Genomic DNA, 11,612 nt, shown 5'->3' with positions numbered 1-11,612 from the left:
AAAATGATGGCTCAGCACCTATTTCTGCAGGTGGTGTTTGGGGGTGTTTGGGACTTACCATTGTATTAAAGATATGCTAGGCTAGCTTCTAACAAATGCGTATTATAATATCTCTAGGGTCCCACTCCCTCTAAGGACAAATAGATTTCGTATAAAACTTAACCTATGTGACTACAGTTCTATAGTTAGCAAGAATCACCTCATACTGATATTTAATTTTCAACATTTATGTCATGTAACGTTTCCCCCCTTTGAGACTTATTTTATTTTTTAAATGTCTCTTTTACTTATAACTAATCTCCATAATCAGTAAGTCAAAAAGTATTATTAACATTACTACTAAAATTCCGTTGATAGATTTCATTATTTTGGTATGACTTTGTCTAATTCAGTACAGATGAGAGACTGTTAACTTTAAATGACATGTTTCTTTAGAAATCCATTGTTTCTGTTTTGGAGGCTGTGCTTCTTGTCTCTCAAATAATGAATCCAAGAATCACTATCTTCAAATTTAGGGGCTGCATGGTGTTCGAAGCACCTGATATGGTTCTTTCAATTTTTATTGAAGAGATTCTGATTCCCAAGTTTTCAGGTACACATAATCTCCTGGTTAAAAATAGTGAACCGGGGAATCTAAAGAAAGAGGCTCCGTGGCAGTTCCATACCCTTTTAAAGCATTCAGAGTTCTTCCAAGGGATATCAAATACAATTCCATTTCATTATCCCCAGGAACAGTCCCATTTTGAACAAGGGTTGGAGTCTGATAAGATTTTCCATACATTAACATATGGACTAATTTTAGTCCTAGATCTGGATTGAATCGTGATTCTCAGAAGTGCTTAAGGAAGAGCGTGAGGCCATTTTAAAGATATTTTCTGACAAATTTTACTTATCTATTAGATTATAGCCAAAAAGAGTGTGTAAATTCAATTTAATTCCCAGAATTTTGCTCAATATTTGAATAATTTCAGTTACAAAATGAGGACCTCTGTTTGATTACATTCTTTTGGGGATTCTAAACCATGATATTATTTCTTTTAACAGATATTTTTTTTTTTTGCCACTTCTCTTGCCTCTTGGTGCGACAGGGAAAAAAAAACTTTTGGCCATATCTACTAATACCAATAGATATGTATATCCATTTTGTTGTGGCAATTCTGGAAAATCAATCTGCCAATAATTTTCAGGCAAGTTTCCCGTATATGTGGTTCCTGGGGGTGGTTATTTAATATTTCTAGGGTTATTCTTTAAAGAAATTTCACACTTTTTGTCTAATTCCAAATCAACCTTACTGTAATTTGGGGTTTGTTGTTCAAATTTCATTTCTTTACCTGGTATTATTGTCATGATGCCTTTTTCTGCTCTCTCCTGTGCCTTTTGATTGACTAATTTATTTCCAATATGCACTGGGGAATTCCCAAATTGGTGGGCTTTGCAATGCATTACTGCAACTTCTTTGGGTTTCTGCACCACTTGGAGCAATTGCAGAATTTCTTCTTGGTGTTTAATGGATGTTCCTTGTTGACGCGGAAGTCACGGACACTGACGACCAATATGATCAAGCAAATGCCACTTTATTGCCTACATAGCTCAGATTATATAGACATAGCAAGTCATTCATTGATTGGTTAGTATGTGCTGTCCGTACTCCTAAAGTCCTAATTTGATTGGTTAAAGATGTATACTGGATATAGTCACGTATTTCTTACTTTGTCTATTGTACCGTTGCTTCTCAGCATGTATACTCGCTTTGTCCATTGTGCTCAGGTCCTGTTCACTTCGATACATTCGCCCATATTCCCATCCGCATAGCTCACTTTGCTACATTCGCGTACATTGATACACTTGCTCATATTCCCATCTACTACATGGAGGGCCTACTGCCTGCAGAGGCCTCTGAAACAGTCCCATTGTGTCTGGATTGTTCACTACGTGTCCATTGCTTTCCAAATATCCCACAGTTCCTTGTGCTGTCAGCGTTCCTCTTTGTTTCCACGTGGCTCCACGGGCATGTACTGCTCCAAAAGCACACTTTAAATCAGTCCAGATATTCACTTTTTCTCTTCTGTCCATTTTCGGGCTTTTATGAGGGCTAGTTATCAATTCAGCCTTTTGTGCTCAGGTGTTCACTGAGAGCGGCTTTGCGTCAATAACAGAGTTTGTTGTTGTTATTGCATATCCAGCCAATCTTCTTCTGTTTCTCACGAAGCTGCTTCCATCAGTGCATATCTTGAATTCTGGGTCAGGTATATGTTCACTCTTCTGTTACTTCTGCTGGAATAAACTTGTTTGATGGTCTGTAGGCAGTCATGACTTAGAACTTCTTCTTCTATTGAACTTAAAAAGATGGCAGGATTTATTGTTGTAGTTGTTTTCAATTTGACATCATCTTGTTCCAACAGGACAATGTGATGTTTGAGCATCCTGCTTGGCGATAACCAGTGTCCTTCTTTCTGTTCCAGAACAGAAAGCGCCGTATGCGGTACATAAACTGTTCTTGGCTGTCCAGTTGTCAGCTTACGAGCTTCTTAAATCAGGAGGACAGTTGCTGCTACAGCTCGTAGACAACCTGGTCATCCTTGGCTAACATTGTCCAATTGTTTGGAGAAATAACCAACCGGTCTTCTTCATTCTCTATTTTTCTGAGAAAGGATTCTTCTGAGAGCTGAGTGCTGTCTTTCACGAACAAACAGTTCAAAGGGTTTGGTTAAATCGGGCAACCCTAGAGCAGGAGTGAACATCAGAGCTACCTTTACATTCTGGAATGCCTTTCGAGTTTCAGGTTCTCACACAAGGGGTCCCTCCTTCGATTCCTTTAATCCACAGGTGACACCAGCCAGCCATTCCCAGAAATGTTCGCAGCTCCTTAGCTCCTTTTGGCTCCGGCATTTGGCAAATCACCTCTTTTCTCTCATTTCCAAGTCGTCTTTGTCCCTGTGTGATTTCAAATCCCAAATGCATGACAGTCTCTTTTCCAATCTGTGCTTTCGTCTTGGAAACTCTGTTATCACTTTGGCCCAAGAAATTTAGCAGGTTAGTAGTCAAGTTGAAATATTCTTCTTTGGTTTCTGTGGCTACTAAAATGTCATCTACATATTGCAACACCAGTCTTTCAGGATAAATTATTTTGCATGTTTCTAATTCCTTAGCCAATTGATTTCCAAAGATCATTGGGCTATTTTTAAATCCTTGAGGTAGCACTGCCCAGCTGAGCTGAGTCTTCTGCCCAGTTGTGGGATTTTCCAGTTCAAAGGCAAAATACGCCTGACTATTTTTGTCAAGGGGAATACAGAAAAAGGCATCCTTCAAGTCCAATACTGTGAACCACTTGTGATTTTCTTCTAAAGCTGTCAACAAGGTATATGGGTTTGCCACTAAGGGGTGAATATCTTGGACTAATACATTTATTGCTATTAAAATCTTGTTCTAACCTATATTCCTCACTTTTTGGCTTTTTTCACGGGTAAAATGGGAGTATTGAATTCTAGTTCACATTCGACTAATAGTTGATATTTTTTTTAAATTTCAATCATTTTCTCAAGGCCTCTTCTAGCTTCTAATTTTAAAGGGTACTGGTTTTGTCTTACCGGTTTGGTGCTTTCCATTAGAAGAATCTTTACCGGTTCTGCTGCTTTTGAATGTCCGGGAACTTCGCCAGCCCGCACCAAAGGAGTTACTGCATTGTCCACTTCTTGAGGGATTTCATATGGCTCTGAAGTTGTCTGTAACACAAAAATTCTTGACTCTGTGGCTTTTGATTAGGGTATATTTAATTGCATTTCACAGTTTTAAAAATTAACTTTTGCTTGCAATTTGCTCAATAAATCTCTCCCCAGTAAGGCAACAGGACACTCTGATATATATAAAAATTGGCCAGTTCCCATTGCTTACCCAGCTTAAAGTTAAGGATTGAAAGAAAAATTTCTGTTCAGCTTTCCCTGTGGCACCAATTTTGTCTACATACTTTTTACTCAATTTTCTTCTACAAGTACTTAAAACTGAATAGCTCCAGTATCAAAATAGAAAATCCTTGGTTTGGGTCCCCAGCTGGATTGTAACCAGGGGTTCTGCTGGGGAATTCTCCCCCAGTCCTCTTTGCACCTCTGACACAGGCATCTGCTGTGCTGCCAGTTTTTTGTTTCTTTTTCAGAATAAGGACATTCATTTTTCCAGTGCCACCATTCTTCACACTTTGCACACTGATTTTCCCAATCTCTCTCCTATTGCGGTTATTTTATCCATTCCTCTACCACACCCCGACCTCATCCCCGGTTTGTTCCCCTACCGCTTGTCGAAGTGCGGGGCAGGGCTCAAGCCGCTCCTTGGTCTGTCTGGTCTTGTCGGCTTCCAGTTCTCCCTGCAGTAGGACTGAATCCCTCATCATCCAACTGCCCCGCTCTACAGCTTCCACCGGGGGTTCGGTGTTCTGCCCCCTTTTTCTACTGTTTCATTTGTTAAACCTGCATTCAACACATGCATTCAACACATGCATTCAACACATGCATTCAACACATGCATTCAACACATGCATTCAACACATGCATTCAACACATGCATTCAACACATGCATTCAACACATGCATTCAACACATGCATTCAACACATGCATTCAACACATGCATTCAACACATGCATTCAACACATGCATTCAACACATGCATTCAACGTCTTCCTCTTCAGTTCCTCAATTTAAACACCACTTTTTATGCTACAAGCCAAACAAGATCTTTTCAACCTTTTTTTTTTTTTTTTTTTTTTGTTTTCCTCTAATGCCAAAGCCATCAGATCCTTGGGGACATATCCGCAATCTTTCTGCCACTCGGGGTGATTTCTCAAAGCAAAGAACAAATCAACATAGGGGACCACATCTCACTTTCTTTCCCTTCTACAAGATAACATCATCAACTGTAAAATATTGTATCAATTTTTCCTAGTCATTGGGTCTCCCCTTATATCCTCCCACTGTTTAAGAACACATCCCAGTAGAGACTTCATTAATGTTTCCCCTCCCATTGAGGTAGACATAGAAGTTATGTGTTTTCCCGTATTTTACAAAAGAGTTTTTGGTACCATTAAGACAATAATACTGTTCTACAGACAAATTCAATCCCATCACCAAGAAAAGTTTAAAACCCCAAATGCAATACTGTATATTATTCAAGTCCCGTACACCACAACACATGCATACAGACTTAAAAAAAAACAAAACAAAAAAACGCACTGAAGCAACAATTACCAGCTTGTAAATCACTTCTAAAACACCCTGGGGCCCCTTTCCAAGCTATGTACAAATCTTACCAATACTCCCCATACTCTTACTCTTAAACAATTTAGACTAAATGCCAAATACCAGATAAATGCAAATGACAATTGTCCCAAATACGAAAACCAAACCAATGCAAATGACAATTGTCCCAAATACAAAAACCAAACAAATGCAAATGACAATTGTCCCAAATACGCAAATGTCCAACCCAGCAATAGCTTTCGCTTATGACTTACGGGCAGACGCCTAGGCTTCCAGAACAGACGGGTACCCTCTGAGTGCCAGCTCTGCGAAGCTTTCGCCGCGCCTTACGGGCAGGCTATCCAGAGCAGACAGATTTCAAAGAAGAAGTGCCTTACCCTTTTCTCCAGGGAACGTTGCGAGGAGCTTTGTGAGTCGAGAGCGATGGGTCTCCCCAAGAATCCCTCGGTGCCGGCCGGAGTTTGATCAACACTCGATCTCATCAAGTCTCACTCGCAAGGTCCCATCTGGGTCGCCAAAGCTGTTACCGAAATCCGGAATAAAACTCCTTAACAGCAATGAGAAGTGAGGAAGCAGGCACTCCTTTATTGCAGCGCTGGGTGCATGGGGGATCGCTCCACCTAGCGTGCGCACCCATTTGATCAACAGCACGGGTTAAATACACGTTAATTATACATATTCATTAAATTCCAAGAAATAATATGCATAAACATAAATTTTCTGAGAAACCATTACATCATTTCCCCACCCACTCGCGCATGCCCAGTCTTTTGAGTCAAGGGTCTTTTAGTGGTCTTGGTGGTCGTCAAAACGCCCCCTCCTCGAATTCGCTGGTCGAACTCCTCCTTGAAATCTCCATCTCTGGTCTTGAGAACAGGTCGCGATGCTCCTTGATTTTCCTGGCTCCAAAGTGATGGCTCAGCACCTATTTCTGCAGGTGGTGTTTGGGGGTGTTTGGGACTTACCATTGTATTAAAGATATGCTAGGCTAGCTTCTAACAAATGCGTATTATAAGATCTCTAGGGTCCCACTCCCTTTAGGAACAAATGAATTTTTGAAGATTTAACCTATGTGACTACAGTTCTACAGTTAGCAAGAATCACCTCATACTGATATTTAATTTTCAACATTTATGTCATGTAACATGGCTGCCTGGCATAGTGTTTCTCCTTCACGTCGCAGATTCCGTGCGGGCGGCCCGCAGAGCTGCACCCATGCTGGAAGCGAGCCAGGTGGCGGACAGGCGGAGGGTGGGGTAGGAGCTTTCTCGCAAGCGCCACGTTAACTTTGTGTCTGTAATCTTAGGTGCGATGAGGAAGGATGGCCACAAGGTCCGAGTCTGGAATTGCTCACCGCGCAGGTGAGCGGCAGATGGCGGTTTGTCTGAGCTGGGACATGTCGTCAGTAACGTCTATGTTCTCCAAGGTGACGCGGACTCACACCTGTTTCTGAAGGTTCACGCTGGCTTTATCTTACGCAGGTGACGAAGAGGGACCTGGCAACCGAAGGAATAATTCATCGGAGCCACCACAGGGTTTTCTTGTTGAGGATGCAGTCGGACCCCCGGCCCTGTGAAAGCTAAGTGGAGGAACGGGTGTCAGAGAGGGGTGCAGGGTGGGAGGAGAAGAGGTTAGCAATGACAGAAAGGGGTTTTGGAGAATATAGTAGGGTAGAGGGGGTGTTTGAGGAGAGACTGCATTGGGGAGGTAAATGAGGCTGCTTATTCCTCAGGATAATACTTGCCTGGGCAGGGCAGTTCCAGCCCGTGTCTGTTGTTTTGTCCCTCGTGTGGTTTGTCTTTTGTGTATTTGACCTTCCTTGGGCGTCAATGCATTTTTATTTTTGCTTAAGGAGCATAGCGGGAGCCATCCCGAGGGTCTTTGACGCCGGTACTCGCCGGCACGGTCCCGATCGGGCCCTTCTTTTACGGTGTCGCAAGCTTTGGGCGCCGGTCGTTCTCGCGTCTCGGAAGATTAGGGATGGTCCTCTTTGACGGCGTCATTCTTGGCAGCGGCTCTGCTCTCTAGCCGTCGATTCTTCAGAGCGGGATTGCTTCCTTGCTTCCTGATGTTTTTAGGTCTAGAATCCAGGCTTGTCGCACAACTGTATTCTCTGCTTGTAGAGTAAGGTCCGGTCCCTGGCCCTGACGTTCTACTCTGGCGGTGCTGGAGAGCGTCCTCTCGTAGCCATCTCGGTCTCGCCGGTCATCTTCCTCTCCGAGGAATTTTTCCATCCAGATGTCGTTTTTCCATCTGGGCGTCATCTTTCCAGCTGTGATACTTCTCTTGATTCAGCCTTGTAGTTTACAGCGTGCTGTGTGTTGTCAGTCTGAGGATGTGGGTGTTTGGCTCGGATCTGCCCTGCCTGGAGCTGTAGAGCGGAGAGTAAGGTCTCCAATGAACATAGCGATACGCCTTGAGGATTGAGGCAAAGGTTGTGCGGTAACATGTGTTGACGCGGAAGTAACGGACACTGCTGACGACCAATATGATCAAGCAAATGCCAATTTATTGTTGATACATCCCGGTTAATATAGCCCTTCTAATTCCATATCATGCGCAAGCTCTCTACTAATTGGTTAACTATATCATGCACGCGCTCCTAGCTAAAGTATGATTCGTTAAGTCTCTATGTTCACGCGCACGGCTCTCTCCACCTGCACCCTGCTTCACGTTCAGCCCCCAGTCACGTATGCCAGCTGTTTTCCTTCTTCTCAAGGTTGCTTCGTTTACTTTCTCACAGGGAGCTTCATTACTTTCTCACAGACGGCCTCATTATTTTCTCACAGGTGGCTTCAGTACTTTCTTACAGGCGGCTTCATTACTTTCTCACAAGTGGCCTTATCGATGTCCTTGAGGCCTGCTACTCAAAAACAAAACAATTCCATTCGGTCTGGATTGTTCACTAAGTGCCCCTGGCTCTCCAGGTATCCAACAAACGTGAAGTTCAGCGGTTGTTTGCAGCAGGCGAGGACAGCGAGTCCAATAATTAACTTGCGGGTGCCAGGGGATGACCGGTGGCATGCGGGAGGGGCAGCTGGAGCGCTAGTGGTGAAGATGGAACCTTGAAGTTGTGAGGGCTTTTATGCGCAGGGCTCGATGTGTGGTTTCTTAATGTCTTTTAATGGCAGCCTGCAGTTGGGTTCTAGATGGTAATTCTAAATTTACAATAAGATGTCTTAACATTTGTTAAGGTATTGCCGTGTGTGCAGTTGAATCATCTGATGTTGTTTCTACAGGTGCAGAGGGCAGAGCCACGCACCGAAGGGAGACGGAGGAGCGCGGAGCGGTAAGAAGGGGAGCGGTTGCACGGTATCAGAGGGAACGGGCGATGAGTGACTACAGGCCTAAACTGAGGTATCGCTATTTTTATTTTTAATCTGCGGGTCTGTGGAGACAAGTACTATGAGCGACGGGCACTGGACCGGACTCGGGCGAGGGGAGCGGCGACCCTTGGGCCAAGGTAGCGGTTATTTTTAAGGTGTCAAGCGGCTGGTGGTATTTTAATCAGACCACGTTGTTTGGAGTTTGCAGGTGCTGCGCCTGCCTCGAGGTGACCATAGCGAGTGATGGATCCTAGGCGGGTGAGGTGTTGAGGTAAAGGAGCAGGAGACGGGCCTGGGTGCTGGCAGACTGAGATCTCGGGCAGTGTCTCAGCGTGTGTCTTTCTGCTCGTGGTTTGTTTTTGTTTTGGTTTCTGGGTTTTTTTTGTGTTTTTTTTTTTTTTGTAGGTACCACTCAGAGCGACAGTGCCCTGTACCGAAGAGCAGCGTGAGAAGGTGAGGAGGTTGCGGGCCAAGACGTAAGAGTCTGTTTTAACACAGTGACTCAGCGTGATGTTTCTCCTCGGTGTCGCAGGTTGTGTGCGGGCCACCTGCGGAGCAGCGTGAGCGTTTGAGGTGAGCTGCCCCATGGTGGAGAGGAGGAGGGTGGGGCCGGTGATTTCTCCTAATAGCAACGATAATCTCGTGTCTCTCACTATCTCAGGTGCCTCAGTTGAAGGACAGCCGCAGCGTTTGACTGTGGAATTGGCCGTGGAGCGCGTGAGCGGTATACATCGCTTTGTCTGTGGTGGGGCTCCTTGTAGGAAACACTCGTGTCTATGGATGCAGCGCTGTTTTGTGAGGATCGGTGTCTGCTTCTCTTTTTGCAGATGACTAAGAGCGTCCCAGCCACCGCAGGCGTAATACAGCAGAACAACCGCGTTTTTTTTCATCGTTGATGGATTCAGACTCCCGGCCCTCTGAAAGTTAAGTTTGGGCACGGGCGCTCGAAAGGGGCAGGAGAAGGGAGGGGTCCAGGCTAGCGATTTCAGGAAGGGATTTTAATAGTAGCGTGGAGCAGAAGGCCTGTCCAGGAACGGTCCCTTTCAGCAGGTAAAGGGGGTGGGTTACCATTCTGCAAGATGATAGTGTGCCGAGCAGGGCAGTTCCAGCCACCGTCGGTCGTCGTTCTGTTTGCGCGGTCCATCTTTCGCATTCTAGACATTCCTCGGATCTCGGCATTCTCCTTTCACTCGAGGCGTACGGCGGACGCCTCGGGCACCAGCCTTTGGGTCCCAAATGCGGGTTCTCGTCGGCACGGTCCCGATAGGGCCCTTCTTTTATGGCGTAACGATGTTTGGGTGCGGATTGTTCTCACCTGTCAGAAGTCGGCAGATGATCCTCTCTTCTGGCGTTGTTCTTGGCTGTGTGAGCGGCTCTGCTCTCCAGCAGTTCTTTTTCAGGGACTGGGACTTCTTCCCTGCATCCTGAGGTTCTCTAGATGTCGAAGCCAGGCTTCTCGCACATATGTCTCCTCAGATCGGGGAGTAAAGTCTTGTCCCGGGCCACGACGCTTTGTTCTTTCTCTGACAGAGTACCTCGCGTTATTGCTGTCTTGTACCCTCAGGTCTTAGTCATCTTCCGTCTTGGCGTCATCCTTTGGGCCAAGAGCGTTTCTTGTTATTTGAGGCGTATAGTTCGGCGTTCTGGCTAGCGTCTGCGTGTGTGTTTGTGCGTGTTTGGCTTGGAGCTACCGCGCTTGGACCCATAGAGCGAGGGTGAGGTGGAGTAGCGATAATGGTCTGCGATGAACACGGCTATACACCCGGGTGGTGGAAGCAAAGGTGGTATAGTTCTGTGGCGATGAGCAGGCGTGGGAAGAGCCGCTTTTGTAGCCTTTTGCAGGTGGCGATGGGATGACCGGAGCCGCCTGGGAGGGGCAGCCTCAGTCGGAGTGGAGCAGACGGGATCTCGAAGGTGTGAAGGTTTGTAGGGACAGAGTCTAATATTTGATTTCTGTAGGCCTTGTAATGGCAGCCTGCGGTTGGGTCGTAGGGCGGGGATATTGTTAAATTTGAAAAAAGACTTTTTTGAATCTGCTAAGGTATCGCTCTGCATGCGGTCGACTAGGTTCACGTTTCTACAGATGCAGCGGGCTGAGCCGCGCACCGAGGGGCGGTGGAGGAGAGGCGAGCGTTTAAGATGCCAGGTGAGCCTGCGGTATTAGATGTGATGAGCGATGAGTGGGTATAGGACTGAACTGAGGTATTGTTTTTTTTCCTTTTAATTGCAAGGGCGGTAGAGCAGACTCAGGCGAGGTGAGAGGCGACCGGTGCGTCGAAGCAGAGGTTATTATTTTCAGGTGTTGTGTAGGGATTGAAATATTTACTAATCTTCAGTTTTGGTTTGCAGATGCCGTACCAGCTCGAACATTGGAACCGGAACAGACGGATCTTAGGCGGGCAGGTCCCTCGGGTAAAGGGGACGGAGGCGGGCATAGTCGCAGCCGACCGAGCGTTTGGGCAATACGTCAGCGTGTGTCTTTGTGTTTGGGTTTCTCGTAGGTCTCCTTTGCAGGCTTTGAGGGAGGGCGGTCCACCCTGAGGAGTGGATTCGGAAGGTGAGGAGGTCGGGAGCCAGGTTGTTGTTTACCAACCATGTTTTATGTGGTGACTCAGCAGAGCGTTTTTACTTTGTGTCGCAGGTTCTGCGCGGGCCCTGTGCAGAGCCACACGAGCATCTGAGGTGAGCCGGGTGACGGCCCGGAGGTGGGTGGGGTCGGTTATTTATCACGAGTCTAATAGTAATTTTGTCTCTCGCTACCTTAGGTGCCACAGCGAAGGATAGCTGCGGTGTTTGACTCTGGCATTGGCACCGACCGGGTGAGCAGATCAAACTGTTTCGTCGGAGGTGGGGCGTGCCGTGGGAAATGTCTGTGTCGATCCACGTGAGGCTGCGTAACGGTGCTGTTGTGTTAGGGTCGTTAGGGGTAGCGACCATTAGGGTTAGGGTTTTGGGCGGTTAGGGTTTTGGGCGGTTAGGGTTTTGGGCCGGGGTTAGGGTTTTGGGCCGGGGTTAGGGTTTTGGGCCAGGGTTAGGGC

At 46.1% G+C, this 11,612-nt stretch overlaps 1 protein-coding gene across 1 annotated transcript in view; it reads left to right on the top strand.

The window, feature by feature from the left end:
- Window positions 1-8,653: 8,653 nt before the first annotated feature.
- The window catches only part of LOC147598026 (protein NDRG2-like), a 65,570-nt gene continuing 62,611 nt past the window's right edge, over window positions 8,654-11,612 (top strand). Inside the window, exons 1-6 of the mRNA XM_086765127.1 lie at window positions 8,654-8,711; window positions 9,236-9,291; window positions 10,924-10,986; window positions 11,076-11,131; window positions 11,238-11,256; window positions 11,340-11,393. Of these exons, the coding sequence (XP_086621253.1) occupies window positions 8,654-8,711; window positions 9,236-9,291; window positions 10,924-10,986; window positions 11,076-11,131; window positions 11,238-11,256; window positions 11,340-11,393 (306 nt within the window). The remainder of the gene's footprint in view (window positions 8,712-9,235; window positions 9,292-10,923; window positions 10,987-11,075; window positions 11,132-11,237; window positions 11,257-11,339; window positions 11,394-11,612) is intronic.

This window comes from Chlamydotis macqueenii, chromosome 22 (assembly GCF_036417535.1).
Source record: "Chlamydotis macqueenii isolate bChlMac1 chromosome 22, bChlMac1.mat, whole genome shotgun sequence".
Lineage (NCBI taxonomy): Eukaryota > Metazoa > Chordata > Aves > Otidiformes > Otididae > Chlamydotis > Chlamydotis macqueenii.
Note: the sequence above shows the minus strand (reverse complement) of the source record. Positions and strands in the feature narration are given on the sequence as shown.